This window comes from Pseudophryne corroboree, chromosome 3 (genome assembly GCF_028390025.1).
Source record: "Pseudophryne corroboree isolate aPseCor3 chromosome 3, aPseCor3.hap2, whole genome shotgun sequence".
NCBI lineage: Eukaryota > Metazoa > Chordata > Amphibia > Anura > Myobatrachidae > Pseudophryne > Pseudophryne corroboree.
The window spans coordinates 598,848,645-598,872,066 of record NC_086446.1 but is presented as its reverse complement, the minus strand read 5'-3'; the positions used below and the strand labels follow the sequence as shown (position 1 = coordinate 598,872,066).

Here is a 23,422-nt window from a genome sequence, read left to right as displayed (position 1 = left end):
CGCCACCTACCAGGATCAGCCAAGTGTTCACAATCAAGAGTACTTGCAGACACTCACTATTGTTGAGAGCCGGGAGGCCCAAGATGGTAGCCGCAGGTAGAAGTAACAAACAGGGAGTTGCCTTGGTAGGACACAGAAGGCCGATGGTCCTGAGTCTCTCCGGCGATATGATCTCCACTCTCCGATAGCAGGACGGGGTCCACAATACAGCACCTATACCGGCAGAGGTCAGTAGCTAGGAGGCCCCAAATGGTGGGCGCAAGCGGAGGCAACAGACAGGACCAGAGGTGCGGGACACTGAAGTCCAGGAGTCGGGAGTCCCGTTGGTGATGCTATTGCCACCCGCTGTAGCGAGTCAGGCGGCTGTAATTCAGTACACCCGTCCTGCGCACTCTGACCCTGACAACAAGAGGGAACAAGATGACGGCCATGGGTGCTAGCATTCCACAAATGCCTCGATTCTCTGGTTAAACGATTCTCGGGTTAAATGGATGGTGGCGAGTCGGAACCCCTGACCTCTTTCCCACCACTATCTCCTGTAGCCACCCAGATGGTAATAGGGCACTGCACCCAGCTTATTACAGGGAGGGAGCGGAGCACTGTCACTTAAAACGTGGCCAGCAGCTAGGTCCACCCACTGGAAGTATGAGAGGACATCATTTTAATTGTGTTCAGTTAGTCTCTAGACAGTAGGGTAGGTGTCAGACCTTTCAATATAAGCAGTTCTGATTTGTTAATATTTATTTTATAAACAGGAATTGAATGCTCAGGGTTAAACAGGAATAACAACATGCTGTCTGCATACAACATGAGACGAAGGTCATAATTTCCAATTAGTATACCTTGAAACATAGGTGACTGCCACAGGCTCCAGAGCTAAAGCAAATTAGAGGGTTGACAGGGGGCATCCTTGCCAGGTACCTCTCAATATGGGGAAGCTATTTGAAAGCATACCATTACAGATGATCTGAGATGATAAGTCAGTATATAGAGTACGCAGAAAATAAATAAATGGTAAAGGGAAACCAAAACGCATTATAGCATAATATAGGTAATCCCAGTGTACCATGTCATAGGCTTTCTTGGCATCCAAAGAAAGAATAGCTTCTGGAGTGCTTGACATGGTGCACTGGGAGTCACACACCACTGCCAACACTTTCCTAATGTTCACTATTGGGTTTCGTCCCATAATGAAACCCGTCTGATCCTGGTCTATCACCCTAGGTAAAACCAGTTTTAGGGAGTCTACCAGAATTTTAGTTAAAAGCTTGTAATCGGCATTTAAAAGAGAAATCAGGTGATAAGAACCAGGATCAGACAGGTCCCTTCCCGGTTTTGGGAGCACTCTCAGAACTGCAGAATTAAAGTATTTTGGAATGGAATGGTTATTTAAAATTGCATTAAAGACCTTGGTAAGAACTGGAGCAAGTTTTGGGGCAAGCAATTTTTAAAAGTCAGCCTTAAAGCCATCAGATCCAGGTGCTTTGCCGGATTTTATGCTAGAGATGGCTTTAGACACTTCCACCTCACTTATGGGGGATATTAAAGAATTGCCTTGATCGAGAGTAATTTGGGTGATAGATAGATTAGGCCAAAACGCCATGTGAGTGATAGGAGGTGGAGAGGGAGCAGCATAGAGAACTGTATAGAAGTCAGATAAAACAGTAGCCGTTTGTGCATTAGTAGTGCAAAGATCATAAATCAACATTTTCAAAGGATGTATGGTAGATGATGGGCGCTGACCCCTCAACAGGTTGGATAGGATTTTACTGGACTTATTGCCATATTTATGACATGTATGCTCTCTATATGAAGATTCCATTTTTATAAGAGACCATGGAAGAGAGACGTGGCAGCATAGTAAGTAGATTTAGTGGATCTACTTGGAGATGCTTTATAAACAGTAAAAGCAGATGTCAATGATTGTTGAGCTTTAAGATATTCTTGCAACAGCTTCTATTTATATGAAGTTACAGTACATGGGAAGTAATTTGGCCTCTAATTGTCGCTTTAGAAGCTTGCCAATAGAGGAGCGGATTATCCGAGAGAGTCTCTGAGTTGTGGTCCGCAAAATCAGCCCAAGACCTATGTACTACTTTACCGTACGTAACTTATGTTAAGTGGCTAGAGACAAGAAATAAAACTGGACTTCTCTTTAACTATATGGAGATCAACCCAAATAACTGCAAGGTCAGAAAGGGAGATAGGCTCCACTAAAGCCTTGGAAACTTTAGCTAGTAGGAAGCTAGACAGGAGCATGTAATCTATACATAACGTAGTGCCTCTTGCAGCCAATATACAAGAAAAATCCCTATCTACGGGGTGTAGTACTCTCCAAACTTTTTGTCCAATAAAGGGACCCCAAATTTAGGAGGTTTAGTACCTCGTTCTTTTGGGAATTGTTTATCCAGTTTGGCCGAAGAGTTCAGATTCAAGTCTCCACAGAGGAGAATTGGCATGTCGGAGTATGAGGTGAGCAATGTTAAAATAGATTGGAGAAAGGTCCTGGAATAGACATTTGGAGCGTAAACACAGAATATAAAATGTTGTTTCTCTAGGATGACATGGCATAAAACAAATCTGCCTGCAGGATCGGCAGTCACACTATGTATCTCTATAGGAACGTGTTGTTTGGCTAGTATGACAATGCCTCTGGCTTTAAAACGCTGAGGCCAAAACTTTCCATATCAATATTCCAAGTTTAAATATCTCACTAGACATCAAGGGGCCTATTTATCACCATCCGCATATTGGATGCGGATGTCATGTGATAAAATCGCCCAAACTCGCACTGCGATAACCGATTACATCGCTGGAATGTATCAATTATCGCATGCAGGGACAGAGCTTGTGGTCAAGCTCTGTCCCTGCGATGCCTCTTCGCAGCATCATTGGGGTATTTTTCGTAAAAAAATACCCCAATGTCCTGCTGCGCATGTGCCGCCCCTGCCGACATCGCTGCTACCACCGCCCCCACGTCGCAACTACCCCCGCGCACTGCGGACCCCCTCTAAGCAGGATAATATACTCACCTGTCCAGGGAGTCGGTCCACGCTGCTTCTGCTGTGCTGCTGGGCACCGGATCCTGTGTGCTGCGATGACCCCCGGTGCTGTAAAGTGCGCTGCCACTTTGCAGCATCACTTTACTGCACCGGGATCACATTGCAGCATATGGGGGAACCGACGCCCGGCAGCGCTCAGAGGAGCAGATGACATGGGCTCCCTTGACAGGTGAGTATGTTTTGTTTGTTTTTTTACTTTGTTTTTCTTTTTTTAACCCCTTGATCAGCTTGTGTGTCCATCGGACACACATAGCTGATCACTGGAGCCGGGTCCCACTCAGCTTTCTCGGCCAGGGGCAGAGAAAGTTGGGCAAATGCCTCCCTATCGCATGCTGCCCTGTGATCTTGCCAGCCTGAGCTGGCGAGATTATCACAGGACACACTGCTGTATTTTTTCAATTTTTTTTAGTTAGTAAAGCTGGTCAGATTGCATTTCCCATTATAACGTATGGGGAATGTGATGTGGCTTACTAAAAAAAAAGTGAATGAAAGGGTTTGGGGAAGTTTTTCATGAAAACTGCTCCAAATACCCTTTAATACATTTAAGTGATACTAAAATAATGTGAAAAGGATGTGAAAACACTCTATTAATAAATAGACCTCTAAATGAGATTGTAGGAAAACAAGGTCAAAGTGTAATTTAGAGAGGTACAAGAATATTTTCTTTCTTTTTTTAGGGGAGTTAATCCCGCGTACATTCCAACTTCCAATTCTAAGAGATGACATTAAAATGAAGGGAGGTAAGGAATAGGCAGCATATTCTCTGTAAAGCGCTGTGGAATATGTGTGTGCTATATACAGTAAATAGCTGGTAATAAATAAATAATACATACAGCACCAACTGAAAGGACATCGAAAATGGTAATAATAAGAGGCCACCAATATAATTGGTCCGTGGGAGACATTAGGGGAAACGAAGGGAAGAAACATGGAAAACAGAGAAAAACACATACATAATAACATAACACAAAGAAAAACAAAAAAGAAGTAAGCATACTGCATAAGCAAATGCAACAAGAATTTAAGATATCCCCCTGCGCACTCCCAATGCAGCCAAACGCAAGATTCTATCCTGATGTGTCACCAAACACATTAAAATAATACATATAAAAAGAAAATTGGACAGATTCCTACAGTGGCGCAAATTCACAAAATATTTCTGATATTACCCTTTAGGGTCAAATGTTCATGGATGTTTTCGTACTGAGTTCATATGTTGATCCAAATCCGAATGCCGATATATAGGAAAAAACACAATATATGCAGATGTCAGACATTGTCTGTGAAGAAGCCTGCTGGGTGACACACGTGCTGGATCAGGACACTCACTGTGGACACACAGGGGTCTCCCTACTGCACAGCCTTTGCATCTGAGCACAAGCATAAAGCGCATTTAAGGAATAAATGAGAAAGGATACAGAGTCCCATTGAAAGATACCTTTATGTGAAAGAACAGCATCCTTTGAACGTAAGCCTTAAAGTGAGCACAAAATATAAGGAAAGTTCATTGTGTATGTGTGGCACCCATGGTGTTGGGAATATACAAGAGTGAAAGAAACCTTTATGAGTTTTGTCCAGAGTGTTTGAAAGTAAGCACACATGTAAGCGGCATTTAGTCATCCACATAAAGGGTGAACCCGTATAAATAGACCATCGCACACCCCATAGAAATTGGGTTAGGAGGATCCCAGGTGGAAGGTGTACATATGAGCACCTCATGAAGGACTTTCCCTGAACATCTGCATATATTGTGTTTTTTCCTATATATCGGCAATCGGATTTGGATCAACATATGGACTCAGTACGAAAACATCCAAGAACAGTTGACCCTAACGGGTAATATCAGAAACATTTTGTGAATTTGCGCCACTGTAGGAATCTGTCCAATTTTCTTTTTATATATACTGCATAAGCATACTGCACATAGGGGGTAATTCCAAGTTGATCGCAGCAGGAATTTTGTTAGCAGTTGGGCAAAACCATGTGCACTGCAGGAAGGGCAGATATAACATGTGCAGAAAGAGTTAGATTTGGGTGTGGTGTGTTCAATCTGCAATCTAAATTGCAGTGTAAAAATAAAGCAGCAAGTATTTACCCTGCACAGAAACAAAATAACCCACCCAAATCTAACTCTCTCTGCAAATGTTATATCTGCCCCCCCTGCAGTGCACATGGTTTTGCCCAACTGCTAAAAAACTTCCTGCTGCGATCAACTAGGAATTACCCCCATACTGTACTAACTTTGCGGAATAATTAGTAGAACAAACATCTTATACATATTAAGTAATGTGGCTCCTTTAGAACCACCCTTTAGGTAACTGGGCATTCAGATGGCAAACCGCAAGCAGCATACAGCCTATATTGGAAAACGGAAAAAGAAAAATGTCGTCCATAATCCTTATCAGCCCAGGAAGGACCACGGCTTTATTAATCCTCTGCAAAAACTGGGGCAGAGCAAACAGATGGTTAATGAAGCAGAAACAGTTCAGAGCAGTACTGGTAGTCACCTGTGGACAATACAGTTAAGTGAAATCCGAGGAGTGAGCAAGGTCATAAGAAACAGTAGTTTCCTCTTGAAGATATGCTTCCGCATCCTGAACAGATAAGAAATCCTTAAAATAGTTCCTATTGTAAAGACGAAGGTGGGCAGGGTATAGTAAGACAAACTTCTGATTGCTTTGTATCACTTAAGTGCACAAAGTTGATAATGCCTTTATAGCTCTAGTAAGCTCTTCAGAGTAGCCGTGAAACAATAGGATTTTATGTCCCTCCCAGGTAATATTCTGATATTTACAAGAGGCCAGCCACAACAATTCCTTATGCAGGTATTTCAGGGCCTTAAAAATGACTGCACAAGGTCTACCACCTTCCTGAGGGCGTATGGGACCTATCCTGTGCGCTCTCTCTATAACAAGATCTGCACAACAATCTTGAACATTCAATAGAGTGGGCAGCGTATGGTCTATGAAATCAAATAATTCTTGCCCTTTAACTGACTCAGGTAAAAGCCTATAATGCGGTGATTATTTTGTTTTGACCTTTTCTCGAGATCGTCGCGCTTATTATGTAGCTGATCGCATGTTTTAGCGTTGTGGGAGACAGCATGCTTCAGCTCTACGAAATCAGCAAAGGTCTCAGCTAACCTCTGCTCTGATTCCATAACCCTCTGTGTGAGTTAGGACATTTACTTGTTGATATCTGCTGTCTGAGTCTTTAAGAGAGGGCCAATAGCTACCCTGATTGCATTGACCATGTCACTATAAGTGATAGAAGTGTCAGGTGGTGGGAGTACCTTGTGACAGATTCCAGAGAGGCAGGGAGTGAGTCACTGCTAGGCTGGTCCTGAGATACTGTCGGAGAGGGAACCCTGGGAAGCCTTGGCTGGGTTAGTGCGGGAGGAGAGCCGTGTAGACCGGCGTCCTGTGCCATCTTGGATTCTGTCTAGCGCTTCTCCTTGTTTTTGTGGTGCTTCCCGGATGGCATTGGCAGAAGTGGGTATCTGTCCATGCAGCGGACAGTGAGCAGAGAGTGCTGGGGTGCTGAGTCAGTGCGGCTGGAGGCTGGGAAGACTTGAAAAAGGTATGTTACAAGCCTATAAAATTCCAGACCCACCCACATAACCTTCAATGCTTCCCTATCTAATTACATCCTCTCTGTACAGAACACATAACCTCACATATTTTGTCTTTCTTTGCTCTCACACCCTCCTGACCCTTGGCCAACATTGCTGGGTGATCATATCATACAACCCATTAAGAACCTAGCAATCTGGTGGTCCATTATGCAATAGGTAGCATCTATCCTTGTGTATCAATGCCTATTTCCCTATAGATTGTAAGCTTGTGAGCAGGGCCTTCCTACCTCTATGTCTGTCTGTTTTTGCCCAGTTTGTTCTATTACTGTTGTTCTAGTTGTAAAGCGCAATGGAATATGCTGTGCTATATGAGAAACTGTTAATCAATAAATAAAAATAAATAATGTTACAAGCGGGCGGTAGCAAAGCTCTCCTTACTTGCTGTCATCCATGCAGCAGCCGGAAAAAGAAGTCCCAGTAAAGTAAGTTATTACTACACAGAAATCTGTGCACATGTAACCACCACTTACCACTGAAGGTGATTAATATATAGGTGCCTCCAACCAAACTATAATTAGTTCACTGGGCTTGCTTGGTTAAGCCCAAATATATATGTCTATAATGTAATCACTAGTACCATATAGTGGGGCAGATGTATTAAGCCTGGCAAAGGGCTAAAGAAGTGATAAGGCAGTGATAAGTGCAAGGTGATAACGCACCAGCCAATCAGCTCCTTTCATTTTTCAAATTTGTAATGACTGGCTTGTGCATTATCACCTTGCGCTTATCATTGGTTTATCACTTCTTTATCCCTTTTCCAGGTTAATACATCTGTCCCAGTATGTGACGTTTTGTGTAATATAGTCAGCTTATACCAATAGAATACTGTATCGTATATACCTAAATAGTTACCCAACTCTCGTTCTGCTTAATACTCGCCAGGATTCCTTTGCCATAATATTATGCAAAAGGTAATTATATTGTACTTTAATATAGTTATATAAAGTCATGTAAATAACAGTCTAGTGTGATGAGAAAAGAGCTCCTGCTGGGATGTCCTTAGATACAGTAAGTTCCAATGAAATGTATTTTTTGTTTTAATATCTCTGTGCACATAATTCTATTTTGCACTAAGGAGCAGAGGGCCTTATTCAGTAAGGATCACAGAAGCAAAGCAGGAAGGGACATCGACAAGATGTATAAACATTTGTCTGCCGAAGTGCGCTCTCCCCTCCGGTGATGCCCCTCGCAACTTATTGCAGATGCACTGTGTCTCCCTGTCCAGCCAGCTCCTCTACACATGCGCGGGATCTTGCTACTTATGCGAGATCCCCTGCACAGTTTGGAGCCGGTGCCTGCCACAGCCAGGGACAACTCTGTCCCTGCTCTGGTATATGGGCATCGCATAATTCCCAACTGTCCTGATTTTTAAGAGACAGTCCCGTGTTTTTGGAACTGTCCCGCTGTCCCACCCCCAGGCCGCAGCCTCTCATGGCTTTTGTAAGGCTCCTGGCAGTCACTGCTCTGCCTAGCAGAGCAGCAGTGAATAGACACTGTGTGCATGCATGCGTAGTGTCTATTCACGGGAGACAGAGGGACTGGGGGCATGCCAGCAGCTCACAGAGCACTGGGCATGCCCCAATAGTGATGGAAAATGGGGGCGTGGCTCGCGATCGCTGCACTGCCGTGAAGCCATGACTCCTTTGCTGTAGGTCACATCCACTTTTTGGCCAGGCGCGGCTTCGCCGCACAAGCGAGTCCATATATTCCATCACCCAATGTTGGGAGGTATGGCATCACTGCCTGCCGTTTATACACTGCCTCCTTATATTGGCCTGCTATCTTTTAGATAGCAGCTCCAATATGGACAGGGGTTTGACCTGTGCCTGCACCGCCGCAGTAATACATGAGAAAGAAGTGGTATCGGTGCACATAATCTGCGCTGATACTGCTTCTCCCCATAATGACCAATCATACATTTACCCCCTAGGTAGAAACTTTCACTCACTGCAGCTCTGTCCTTTCAGTGCGCCTGGCCTTTCAGCTGTTGCCATCTGCACTCCCTTTTCACCGCTGCATATCATTCTCCCCATGCTCCTACTTTTCGGACAGGGCAAATCACTCCTAGCTGTATAACTCCACCACTCACTTCAACCTTCACCAGTGTCTGTTAAGTGTATACAGTATGTGCAACGTGCAGCATTAAAGTCCACTCTTACCAATGACAGTCATCTGACATGTACAGTTTCACCAACCCACCAAAATATATATTTTTAAAAGCATGCACAAACTTTACATTTAGTTCATATAGTTCCTGAACATTTAACATTGGGTATGAGATTTGAATACAGGCATGTTAACTAAAGGTAACTCACACGTCAATTGACAATCACAAGCAACTATCGGTAAATTTGCTACAATAAATAAATAATTGTAATGTTTGTTTCAATAATGTATGTTGTTATCAATAGTATTATGAACATCTTAAATACTCTATTAAATAGCTATAACACACTTGTGGTTAGCATTACTTACTCGCAGCACTGAGGTCTTAGGCTCGATTCCCACTAAGTACCTATCTGTCTGGAGTTTGTATGTTCTTCCCGTGTTTGTGTGGGTTTCCTCGGGGTGCTCCAGTTTTCTCCCACACTCTAAAAACCATACTGTTATGTTAATTGGAGTCTAAGAAAAATTTTCTTTATCCTAGTGTGTATGTGTGAACACGATAGGTTGTAAATTGCACTGATGCCAATGACTGACATTTTGTCTGTATAATGCAATGTAATGTGTGCTCTATAAATAACTGTTAATAAATAAACATCCTCGACAACATGGATTAAGAGAATAAAGTTGACGTGTTTCATTTAGTGTAATTATTACAGATAAAGAACGATGTGAAGAAAAAACATTGCTTTTGTTTCTGGTCAATAAGGTGAGATTAATTGTATTAAATCTGAGCCCACGTTGGTGAAGATTAGTTCTGTGCAGAACGAGAGACACACCTGTTTGAGGTTTTGGATTTTTCTTATTTACTAATTCTGTCCTAATTTCATTATGAACCACGACCTCTAACTAAAGTTCCCATACTTAGTAGAAACTATTACCTGAATGTACACACCCATTTGTAACATATACCTTGCTCTAGCAAACTGCTTAAGGCAATAGAACATTTCAATGTTTCTTAATCCTATTGGTAAACATACGGCATGACAAGCAATTAATCACCATCACTTACACAGTATAAATGGTGCACTGTAAATGCAGAAGGATTTACACCTGCTAGAACTACACTACAAAAATGGTGAGTCCAATATTTTATTTGTTTTAATAGATATTAATACACGTTTGTTCTAGCAAAATTATCAGTGGTCTGTAATTCGGAATTATATTTTTTAAAATTGGTTCTCTTATATTATATGCATGTACTTACTGTATGTTGAAATGGGGAACTTGTTATGCCTGCAAGCATTTAATAAAATTAAACATTTAATTATAAAGTCAATATGTGCATTGCTACTTAAACTATTAGAGTGCCAGAAACTTCAGGTTTTAACGTAACTTGAAGCACTGTGTCTAAAATATTCCAACTCACATTTAAACTTATCCATGTCTTTTCCCACATAACTACTGGCATTCCCCACCTCTTAAACAGTTTATCAGCACTCCTCACAGTGTAGAAGGCAGGTGTGGTAATTAATGTGTATGACATTAGCATCAAACAACAGTAATCATTTCTGTTTTTTCGTAATGGTTTTCAGAAGCATCTAAATAATGGATATGTAGGTAAATTATTAATAATTTCATTGTTTTATTATAGTATATTTATGCCAATATGTTAGTATACTATGATCTGATCTCCTTACAGCCTTTTGCAGTGAATGGAACTGTATTTTCATATATATAATTATTAAACATGACCCTACCACTGCCGTCATCATGTTACAACTGCTTTTGAAAGTGGTGGAATCTATAGCAGTGAGAAAAAAAAATACATTAACAAATAAAACAAAAAAGTAAAGTCAAATATAAATGTATTTCTTTATTTAAAATGAAAAATCTTAAACAAGTATAATGTACTCTAGCCCATCTGCATAGATATGCTGTATTAAAGTGTCCACTATGACACTTACTGCACCTACAGTAGTGATGACATTATGTGAAAAGCTAAGCTATGACCCACCCTTTCATATCCAATGGTATAGGAGTCACCACACATAGTGGTATGAGAAAGATGAGTACACTCGATATGGGGAGAAGCTGTATACAGACACACAACTGATGACAATAATGGGCGTTAGGGTACCTTGTGATTGTGAATAAATATGTATTTATCTGCAGAATCACATTACACTGCCTCTAAATCAACTCATCGGGCCTCGCTAAGAGCCAGTTTAATTAGCTGAGAATGAGGTTGTGTGATTTTTAAACACCAATAGTAAAACACATGGCTGTGACTTTTTGCTATACAATTAGAAATCTGCAGTAACATGGATTTCAGTGTGAAATAACATGGCTTTTGCTTTTAGTCTGCACCTACAGACTAGCTGAAAAAAATAGAAAAATTCCTTATTTTAATGTAAAATTGACAGGACATATTGCAGTACCCTTAATACACTACTCCCAATGAATAATAATACATTTAGAGGGTATTAAATCTGTGCATAGAATAAAATAAAGTCCCAGGTAGGCATCTATCTGTTTGTTTGGGCTAATCTCGAGAACCACTGGATGGATTTTGATGCAGTTTTATCAATTTAATAGAGCAATTGTTGCATAAGATTTGGTGTATGAAACATTAGTCTATGACAAAAGGGAGCCAAGCAATGAAGATTTTTGTGAAGCAAGTAAAAAAATAGAGGGTCTATTTACTAAGCCTTGGATGGAGGTAAAGTAGATGGGGATAAAGAACCAGCCAGTCAGCTCCTGTTATTTGTCAAACCAAGCCTATAACATGGCATTGAGGAGCTGACTGGCTGATATTTTATCTCCGTCAACTCTATCTCCATCCAAGGCTTGGTAAATAGACCCCAATGTCCATCTGAGTGCTTTCTTGGTTTATGCTGCCTAAACCATTAAAGATATAGCGCAACAATGGACTTTATTTTATACTATGTAGAAGTTGAGACGTATTATCCGGTTTCTCCAGAACACTTGGTGTACTGTAAACCCTGATTACTGATACAAAAATTCAGTTTTTCCCTTTTTTATACATTTCTATTTCATTTGTGTCACGTCAAAATGAAATCCTTTTGTGTTGCTGTCAGGAGGAAAAGAACAAAATCTTATAAGACCTCGGTTAAAAAAGCCTATTGCCGTAAATTAAAAATTGTAGTCATATTTTTATATAATTTTTTACTCAAATGAAGGAAAAGGGGCTAAATCATATACATGTATAGTACTGTATATCGAGGTGTAGTATTGATGGGAAATGAATTATTATTGATTGATACAGTATATTGATCCAACAATCATACACTGACTCAGCAATCATTAGTAGATCTACAGTAATTAGATAGACAGTCATTAGGCTGACCCCATATGGTCGACATGCATTATGTTGACAGGATAAAAAGGTCAACATGGTCAAAAGGTCGACATGAAAATGGTAAACAGTAAATAAGGTCTACAAGTACAAAAGGTCGACAGGGTAAAAATGTCAACATAGAAATGTTAACACAAAAAAGGCTGACACAAGTTTTTCTATGTTTCATCATATGTGACTACAATTATTGCAAGCGTATAACTTTACGGACTTGCTTCACTCGCCATGCTTCAGGCAATGTGCCTCGCTCTGCTACCTCTGCACTTGGCACAGGTTACTTTTCCCAATCGTTGACGGTAAATCAAGCAAAAGTTGTAAAATATAGGAAATAACCCAAAACCATGTCGAACTTTCATGCCTGTCAACCTAAAGCACTGTCTACCTTTTACCTGTCGACCTCTTAACTCTGTTGAGCTTTTGACCATGTCGACCTAATACATGTCGACGTATTGACTGTCTATCTTAACACTATCTATAATTGGAACCCTAATCACATATTACTGAGCTAGAGATCAGCAATAAATTGCACTGTTCTGTGGTTATTTACATTTGGCTATTGTATTTCTGATTAGAGGTGCTCTGTATGGAATTTCTTCTACCACAATGCAGAGTTGACAATTCTGTAATTCCAGCTATATTTATAGACTATAATTTATGCAAAATTATGAATTTACAATTATAGTGCAGAATGACAAAGCAAAAACTAAAGGATTTTCATTTATTTGACACTATATTTCACTACAACTTTGCTCATCTCTTTTCTATACTGAACATGGTTCATTTAAGGCTCCATAATGAGTGAATAGTTAATGTATAGCTACCCTGGTGCAACACTGGCAGGGACGTATTATCAACAGAGATTTCTTGTGTCTGTCCGGGCCCCCTCAGCTCTAGCCGCAAGTGCTGCTCAGTGCTCTGAGCACTAGTATAGTCTGTGTCGTGTCAGGGTCTATTGTGCAAGTGCAGATCTCTGGGGAGTGGCTTGGCGGACTTTATACTGGTAATTTCCCTACTGCGCATGTAGTGATTTTGATGCACTGCGGCTGCCGATGCTGTCCCCCCAGAAAGGTAAGTATAGAGAAATGGGTTCATGGTGTGGACCCGACACTGCACCCATTGTAGATACTCCAAAGCAGACTGGCCATCTGACAATTCTGCCAAATGTCAGAAGGTCGATAGACTGACGTACTGGTCTGGCTGTCAGGAGGCCTGGCCAAGCAGATCCACCTCCCTGAACTCTGCTCAGTCGGTCCCGCCCCCATGAGTTGTATTATGCCCTTGTGACAAGTGGTCACGCCACCTTTGACACATGGACACATCCACGTGATGCATGATTATGCCTCCTTTTCCATGCGAAACAGAATGCAGCGCCAAATTTTTAGCCCTAGTCTGTCCATGGAGCAACAGTACATTTGCATTACCTAGAACATAATGCAGACAACTTTAACTTGCTTAGCTTTACATGCACTGCCCACACAAAACTATTTTTACCATTTTCTTAAAATACATTTTCTTTATTTCAAGATATAACAGCGCAGTTACATGAATAAGTACCAAGTTGTGGTCTCAAATATTTTAAAAATCTCGGATTGTTGTTAGAGGTCCAAACTCCATTTATTATAAAACTTTACCACCAACCCAGGGCACCCCTGCAAGTGTCCTGAAGCCAGTGGTGTCAAGAGAGGGGGGGAGAGGGTAAAAATTACCCGGGCCCAGGTCTGATGGAGGATCCCAGTGAGGGCCCAGTGGGGGCCCCAAGCCCCCTCCCCCTTACATGGCAGCAGCAGCTGTAGCTCTTATCCTCAGCCCAGCACAAGCTGCTGTGTGCTGGGCTGCAGTGTAGCCATGTAAGAACTTAAAATACAATTTTTTTCAGTATTTTTTTCTAAGGGTGCATGACCATGCCTGCTATGATTAGATCACACCCGCTGAAAAGTTCTTGGGCCCGGCCACCTCTCTACTGCCTTACCTGAGGCACCCCAGGGTGCCACGGCACACAGTTTGAAAACCACTGCCATATCTGAAAAGAATCTTTATGGAAATGGGTAGAAAGTTTTTAACTTCTTGCACATTGTGCAAATTGGCCTCACCTTATTTTCCAAGATTCCTACATCGTTCTTCAGCCGAAATCTTGCATCTTCGGCAAACTCTGACCCTATTACACTTAGCCCTTGCTGTTCAGAAATCAGATCTCCTGTGTTTTTGAAAACCAGTTAAAAAACAAATAAAAATGCTTTTCATTACATTCAGTTGAGTTGTTCCTGTGTTGTAATGCATGACAACAATTAATGTAATGTACATCTTCCTATCTACTCTTTCCCTGCAGAAGTTCATTTTGGCTCTTGGTGTTGTGCTCACAGTCTCAGTAGCACTTTCCAATGCTCAGTGTGAACAAGGGAAACCAACGTTTGATTTAAAGTCAAGAACTGCAGGTAAACAACACAGAATTTAAAATAAAATATTTTAAGTGCTTTTTTCGTTTACTGTTTTCTTAATGTACTGGCATGAGCACAAGGAGCAATATCGCTTCATCCACTGCATAGTCCGACTCATAATAAAGACATCTGTAGCACAAAAGGTACAAGTACACTTGTGTTAGTTCTAAGAAATTTTGAAACAATGGTTCATTGTCATGTATTCTAGCTCACAGTTTATTGCTCGTTGCCTTAGCTCAGTGACAAACTTGCATTAATCAATATCCTGGGTGCTAGTGTTATAACAGCAATAAAACAAATTAGAGAAGATTATTTTCCTCAAACTACTCTACTGTAGATGGTGCCCACATAATAAAATAAATATTTTTTTAGTGTCGATAGTTAACAGTAAATTAATATTGTCACCTTAATATAAATAATATTGTTTTCCTTATAAAATGATATATTAATTTTGCGTACAACGAAGGAAGAGAAAGTATGACTCTTGTTTGGGCGCACTCTTATTGTATCTTAGTATCTACTAATGAGTAATGTGTCTAAGATATGATATAGTCTCTATTTCTACTCATAAGATAAATGGGAATTCAGCAAAAAACAAAAACAAAGCTTAACAGTAAAGTTGGAGCATGAGTAAATATTGACATGCCAACAAAGAGGATCAATTCCTGAAAAAAATGGAATGTTCAGATCTCAATTATATTTAAATAAATGCATATAGGAAGATAGCTACATGCCATGCTGCTTCCGTCTGCCAAAGATCTGTACAAACTGTGTTTGTATTGATAAAGCCCTAAAGATGGTTGATTTCGTGAGAGGGAGAACCCACAGACTGAAATCTGACCCTAATGGTTTGCCCCTGTCTTGGATTAAATGTGAAGAGTAAGACAGTGGTGGGATCTAATTGTTAGAAATAGTAGGAATAAGTATAAGTGGTGATCCTGCTGTTAGTGTTATCCCACAGGGAATGTGGTCTTCCTACTTCACTGGGTATTCCCTAGCGGTCGCATACGCTCATGCCCAATCTTGTCCGATCTTGGAAGCCAAACAGAGGTGGGCTAGGTCAGTACCTAGACAGGCGACCGCTAGGGAATACCCAGTGAAGTAGGAAGACGGAAGCAGCATGGCATGTAGCTATCTTCCTATATGCATTTATTTAAATATAATTGAGATCTGAACATTACATTTTTTTCAGGAATTGATCCTCTTTGTTGGCATGTCAATATTTAGTCATGCTCCAACTTTACTGTTAAGCTTTGTTTTTGATTTTTGCTGAGTTCCCATTTATCTTATGAGTAGAAATAGAGACTATATCATATCTTAGACACATTACTCATTAGTAGATACTAAGATACAATAAGAGTGCGCCCAAACAAGAGTCATACTTTCTCTTCCTTCGTTGTATGTACCTTCTTTTTGACTCTGGGCGCACCGCCATAGGGACAGATCGGAATAATTTATACCTAGCAAACATTGTCCAATTTTGGCCTAAATATTATCATTTTTCACAGATTTAATTAGGCTGGTGCAGGATAAACACCCTTTTTTTCAAACATATTAATTTTGCTTCCCTAATCTAAAAACAGTATATAAATGCAAACTCACTCACTCACTCAATTACTGACTCACTGACTCATCACTAATTCTCTGACTTCCCGATATGTTAGGAAGCTGAAATTTAACATAGGTATTCTTCAGGTGGGAAATTGAAAAACTACGTAATTTAATTTTAATAATCCTTCCCTAAGGGCATGAAAAGGGGGTTGACATAATGACGCCATTACCGATGTGTGGCTTGCGTTGCATGAACAATAACGGCCAAAGTGACCATTGGATTAAAATTTTATATTGCAACTCCAGTGTGTAGAATAGAATAAACTACAAAAATGGTCCTGTCATTTTTTTACCTGTATCTGCTACCAGTGCTGCTCAGGTAAAGCCAAGAACCATGGAATAATATTTACTTACTTTAAGACGTCTCAAATTTACATCTCTATAGATTTACCACATTTTTAACACTCATTTATACTTACAACCATGAAAATCAGAAACTCCCATGCGAAGAATGAGTAGAACAGCTAGTGTATTAATAAAATCATAAATAGAAAAATATTATTGCCCCATTTGAAAAGTATTAATTACTCTTCCATCCTTAATCAATATATAATTACTATTATCATACAGTAATAAGTGTATTACGCCTCCTTATGATTGGTCAGATAACTCAATTAGCTATCTCACCTATTAGAGGGGGAGAGAGAGAAAGAAAGGGGTAAGTGAGAGAGAGCGAGTGTTAGGGAGAAAGGGGAGAGAGAGTGCCAGTGAGAGACAGGGAGGAAGAAAGAGAGTGGAGAGAGACACAGAGAAGGTGTCAGGAAGAGAGAGAGGGGAGAGTGAGAGAAAGATTGTATCAGAGAAAGAGGGTGTCAGGGAGAAAGACAGGGGAGCGAGAAAGATAAGGAGCAAGAGAGAGACAGAGAGGGTGTCAGGTAGAGAGTGGAGAGCGAGAGAGTTGTCAATGACAGAGAGGCAGAAAAAAGGGAGTGGGAGAGAAACAGAGAGAGATGGTGTCAGGAAGAGACAGAGAGAGAGAGAGGTTGTAAGGGAGAGAGAGAGCAAGAGAGGGAGAAAGAAATATTTGAGTGAGTGGAGTAAGAAACAGAGAGTGTGTCAGAGAAAGAGAGAGAGAGAGGGTGTCAGGGAGAGGGGGCAGAGGGTGAGAAAGAACACTACCTGTTACAGCATCAGGTCTCTGATGGGGCAGGCACTTCATCGCATTAGGCCCTGCCTCATTCCCATACATACGTGAATAATGATTTTATGTTCATGAGGGGCAGGGCTCTGATAGTCACGCACAACCACTCTAGAGACAGAGAAAAAGTTGAATGTGTCTCAAAAGACAAAACTCATGAATCGCTAACTGCAATGTTTGTCCCAGTGTGGGGGGTCCCATGGGTGACTGCTCCACCTATTATCCGGCCCTGGCCCATGTGGCTCTTAATACGGCCTGATTGTATCTTCATAATGAAAAATTGTTTACAAATGAAGTTCATTGTTGCCTATTTTGTTACCTCCTTTCCAAAAGATGTGGAGAAAGGATATGAAAACACGGTAAGTGGTGAGCATTGCTTGGCCATTCATTACATCAACTTGGTTATACCAGTAATTTTATCCTCATGCCCCTTCCCAGTGTTCACTGAGCTAGGTTTATTTTTACACACTGCAATTTAGATTTTAGTTTGAACACACCCCACCCAAATCTAACTCTCTCTGCACGTTACATCAGCCCCACCTGAAGTGCAACATGGTTTTTACCAGTTGCTTACCTTTTTGTTTTAATTACAAACATGAATAAGACCCTTAAATTCCCATAGTGAATCCTGCACACTGCAATCCTAGTTCCTGCACACTGAGTACTGCATGCCTGTAATTACCATATGAAATACAGATGCCTCCAGCTGAACATTATCACAAAGTCAAGACCATGTGAATGACTTATGGGATCCTCGTAAGTAATAATCAGCCCTTTTTAAAGCTCTGTCTGGTCTGCATTGTGTTCCAGCAGCTTAATTGGCGATTCAATCTGACCACATTTGTAAATTCACCTTTGCCTTGTTCATTTTCCATTTATACATCTGATATCTCTAATTACAGTGTGTATAATGTGTTTCTAATCTCTTGCATTTATCTTTTAGTCTGTAAATATAATGGAAAAGCGCATAAAGTAGGCGAAGAATGGACTGAAAATTGTATGATGTGCTCTTGTTCCAAAGACGGCTTCCAATGTTGCTCTAAGTATGTATTAACATTTTTTGCTCCTGTTTGAAACTAATGTTTTATTGTTGCAATAAAATAAGAAAGAACTCAAATAGACCAAAGGTTAAGCTGTAGATTGAGATCTAAAACAGGGGTCCCTATACCATGGGTCCATGTGACCCTTTCTTTGCAAGCTACAGTATTTGTGTTCTAATAATTAATAGGAAAATAGTTTGGACGATGCTACCAAACAAACCAAGTGTGTATCATGTAAGAGACCAATGACGTATCAAATAAAAACATAGGGGGTAATTCAGACCTTATTGTAGATATGCGAAAGAATGCACATCTACGATCAACTTCTATGACATAGGGGGACGCCCAACACCCAGCACAGGTCAAGACTGCCCTGCATGCCTGATCCATGTCCCCCTAGCTGCAAAGGCAGATGGCTATCCGCCATGTTAAGGGTCGCAGCAGCTGTGTGTAACGTCATGCAGCAATGGTCAGGACACGCCTCCATTGTCCAGCCCGTGCCCCTTAAACAGAGCAGCAACACCCACAAAACGCAGTGTCGGCGCCCCATTCCCGCCCCTCCTCCAGGTCTTAAACTGCTCTCTGACATGCACATACCAGCATGCACAGAGGTGTAAAAAACGCTTCACAGTGATTTTCGCACATCAGCGCCGGGGCCTGAATTAGACCCATATTTACTAAGAACATTCCAAATTACATTTTCAATAATAATAGTGTACATCACTGTGAAGTAACAATTAGAATATTATATACAAAGCTAATATAACAGGTTGAGCTGCTTTCAAATAGCATCCAGTCAGAATGTCAGCACTGGAGAATGCGAACAAGGTGATTCAGCACCAGTCAGTAAGGAGTGATAGAGAGAAATTATTCAAGAAACCAAGGTAGAGAATCAAAAGAGGACACCCCTAGATAATATATTGGTGGTGCATCCTGAGTCAAAATTAGGCTATTTCACACAACAATAGAAGAGAAAGAAGACTCTTTTGTGGGTGCACTCTTTCTTAGACAGAAATATCAGAATTTGTGTAAGATTAAAACATACATTTTTGGGGGGGGTATTAATTAAAATAAATGTATCCAAATAGACAACAAACAACACCAAGTTTAAAATACTATTAGTCTGGGGTCCCTTGGTAACTCGTACTCACATTGAATATGTTCAAAATTGAACTATAAGGACCCAGACCGCTTGGCCCTAGAGACGGATAAATATAATACAGAACTGAATAGCCAATTCTGGTGAGCTTACAGGAGTTCTAGGTATATTGGCTCAAGTAAGATATCTGGTGTGAATAGATAATCTAGATCAGGCATTCCCAACAACGGTCCTCAAGGCACACTAACAGTGCAGGTTTTAGTGATATCCAGGCTACAGCACAGATGGTTAAATCAAAATAACTGAGCTACTAATTAAGTCACCTGTGCTGAAGCCTGGATATCACTAAAACCTGCGCTGTTAGTGTGCCTTGAGGACCGTGGTTGGGAATGCCTGATCTAGATAATAAGCAGTGTTGGGCTTGGACAGTACTTGGATGGGAGACCATCTGGGAATACTGAATTTAGTAGAACAACATCTGGTTCGAAGACTCCATGCCTAACACTGGCAGCAGAATCACCACTTATCTTGCTTCTACCTTGTCCCCCCCACATACTCTGCAGAATAGATTTACAGCATTTGATCAATACTGGCTATATTTAGATTATCTAGTCACACCAGATATCCAATTTGAGCCAATATTCCTAGCACTCCCGTGAGCTCACCAGAATTGACTATTCAGGTCTGTACTATATTTATCAGTCTGCAGATCCAAGTGGCCTGGGTCCTTATAGTTCAATCATGGAGTATTTCAACATTCTGAGTGGCAACAATGGCAGAAGCAAGGTGACCTGATGAGTAGTCAGAAGCACATTTAGGGACTGGCAGTCATGAGAAACACTGGAGTATACAGGAACAAGAATTCAGAGATAATTGATGACCCAACAGTGAGTGCTGGGATCAGGCAGACCAATAACCAAGTGTCAGGTGTGATTCATGCTGGCACCTGGCCACAGAACAGACTCAGTAGTACCTCTGGAATTTCCAGAATTGCAGCTCACGTAACAGGTAGCATGGGGAAACTTGATGGCAGGGAATCATGACAGAACAGAGTCTTATCAGGGGATCAAGCACCCCAATAAGTTAAATGAAGATGGTATTGGCTCCAATAAGAAAAGTTACTATGACACCCTTCCAGGAAGGGATGGAGGGGCACAAATATCATCACTTTATGTACTATAAGTGAAAATACGAATTTCCACTTACAAATGTAAAATCCAAGAATTGAGCTATTCATTACATACTGTAGGTAATGCAGGAAATATCACTAATTTCTCCGGCTTACCTTACAGTTATGATGCTGCCTGCAGTTCCTATAAGGCATTCATCAAACATTCATCAAACTCCCAAAACTAAAAGTTGCTGGAGTTAGACTGCAGGACCCTACGTCATCATCAGATGGTGTTGGTTCTCAGAGCCCCACTCCTTCGCAACCTGAAGGAAGTCCAGGTTGCGAAGGAGCATCTGATTGGATCCCTCTGCCCCTTTACCCTCTATGACTGTACATATGCATGAACTCAGGTCAGGAATGTGCACTAATACTGTCATGTCAGACTTGGCAGTGTAATGTTCTGCTGCTACTAAGTAACTAATGGAAGATTCAGTTGTGGTAGGAATCGCAAAGATTGCTGCTTTTAGGAGCAGCTGACCCCGAACTGGAATAATACTGCATTGCTGAGGTACTTTAATATCTAATCGGCCCAAATAAAGAATAAGAGGTTTGTCTTGAAGATTTTTTTTATCACTAATATGAAATCAGAACAGGGAAGTATACATACACTTTTTCTTTCTGATATAACCCTCCAGACAAATTCGCCCCCAAACAGCTGCAGACTGGCAATCTCTTGATGTTTGCAGCCATAGTACGTCCAACAACGCAGGACACATGTGCAGTATGGGTCCGGAGCATGTGCAAAGTACAAAAAACATCAATACTGGATCCAGCCCCCTGTTACAAAATGCACAATAATTTTTAAAATGTACAGCACAGGATACCTATAAATACATTCCAGGGGTGCAAGCAGAAATATTTTCTTATGGGTACTGAGTGACAAAAATGGGCGTAGTCATGTGTTGTGTTGTGATGGGGTGTGGACACATACTGCCAGTGGGAGTGGCTACATGACACAGCCCCTTTTTTGGGGGATTCTGGAGGCAAGGCTAAAATATATAGTAATGCCTCCAGTATAATAGAAATATATAGTGATACCTCCAGTATAATAGAAATATATAGTAATGCCCCCAATTTAATAACAATATATAGTAATGTCTCCATTATAACAGGAAAATACAGCCACTGTCGCACTCCCAGTAACACTGACAAAGTGGGAGGAGCAGTCATGCTGCCAAGCACCATGGTCTTGTTGCTTTGTGGCACTAATAGTTGTGGCAATGGCAAAGTGTGTGGCAGGTGGTACTGCGTACCCGCTGCCAAATTCTTAAGGGTACTCCGTACCCGAGCGTACTCGCATACTTGCACCACTGATGCATTCCCATTTATGTCAGACTAATTATCAGTGCGTGGACAATTAAACATTGATTTTGTCCTTGTAGAACTAGAAACTAAAATGTACTTCCTGCAAAATCTTTGTTTATTGTGATATTTGCTAAAATCTTTGCACCCTATTTAATTTTTACAGTTTTGTTGACAATTTTGTAGCAAAAATATCACTGATACCTGTATGAAATTGTTTGCATTTAATAGAAACAGTATTTACAGGGATCTACATCTAAGCCTATGTCTCACTGGCTAAGTACGTCTACAGTATATACAATATAGTACATATTTTATATTTTTCTTACTGACCAATTACATTTCAGCACATTTATACTGCCTTCCACTACTTTAACTGATAGTTGGTGATGATGTCCAGGGGAGGCAGTCAATTGACCGCCGGACAGGATCCCAGCGGTCAATATACCGGCGGCAGAATCCCGTCACCCAATGCAATACCGGCGATCGGGGCTGGTTTCCCTACTTGGGTGATGGTCCACACCACCACGTGAAGGGTAACAGAACCCTGTGCCACCGGGCCCGAAGTGTGGCGAGCGCTCACCGCCAGGATCCCAGCTGTCAGCCTCCTGACCGTTGGGTTCTCATACTGATCCCATGCCCAGACCCATACTTAGGATGAAACACAGACAGTATGCCAATAAAATATATTGATATTTATTATGTTTTGAAATTACTTTTAATTTTCTCTGTAACAGAGCGTACAGGCCAGTATTTGATGAAGAGGAATGTGAATCTGTATTTGATGAGAATGCATGCAGCTATATAGTAACGAAAAAGAATAACCCAGATGAAACCTGTGAGATCAAGGCAATGGTCGGTTAACACAGAACACAGACATTCTTCAGATCAGCAGCAAATAAATAATATAATAAAATAAGATTTGCTATTTACTGTCTTAAATTCGCTAGCATTGCAAAATTTATTTCAGAAATATAATTGTCCTATAAAGAATTAATCACTGTTTTAGTCTCTATAATATTGTTCATTGTAGTACTAAAACGCTACAAAGAATGTATTTAATATATGACAAAAATAAATAGTATAAACTACAAATTATATATTAACAGTTATTCTGTTTTTTTTTAATTATTATTATTATTATTATTATTATTATTATCATCAATATGATATTTTTTGTTTCTTTACAAGAAGAGAAGTTCACAATTTGTCAAAAGCCAATTATTCTACCAGTGTGTTTCTGGAGTGTACGAGAAAATTGGAGCACCCATAGGGAGCCCATACAAACACAGGGAGAACATACAAACCCAAAACAGATAGTGGCTTGGTTTAAAATCTGCAATGCACCTCAGTTAATGCTTGTCTAATAACTCCACTTTATTGTTCCCTTTTCTGGATAAAATGTTATTTTACATTTGAGGGATTTGAGAATACATTGATGTGCAGGT

The 23,422-nt window shown here is 40.6% G+C and overlaps 1 protein-coding gene across 1 annotated transcript; it reads left to right on the top strand.

Moving 5' to 3' along the window:
- Positions 1-9,839: 9,839 nt before the first annotated feature.
- On the top strand, positions 9,840-23,080 carry LOC135056397 (beta-microseminoprotein-like). The gene is made up of 4 exons (XM_063961489.1): positions 9,840-9,937; positions 14,505-14,610; positions 18,306-18,405; positions 22,712-23,080. Exons 1-4 carry the CDS (start codon positions 9,935-9,937, stop codon positions 22,836-22,838), a joined length of 336 nt encoding a protein of 111 aa, XP_063817559.1. The 5' UTR covers positions 9,840-9,934; the 3' UTR covers positions 22,839-23,080.
- Positions 23,081-23,422: the final 342 nt, after the last annotated feature.

Bases quoted from the DNA above. Each gene is read 5' to 3' on its own strand.
- LOC135056397 (XM_063961489.1), top strand. The intron at 14,611-18,305 runs GTAAACAACACA...TTTATCTTTTAG, and splicing joins TTTAAAGTCAAGAACTGCAG to TCTGTAAATATAATGGAAAA. The intron at 18,406-22,711 runs GTATGTATTAAC...TCTCTGTAACAG, and splicing joins GGCTTCCAATGTTGCTCTAA to AGCGTACAGGCCAGTATTTG.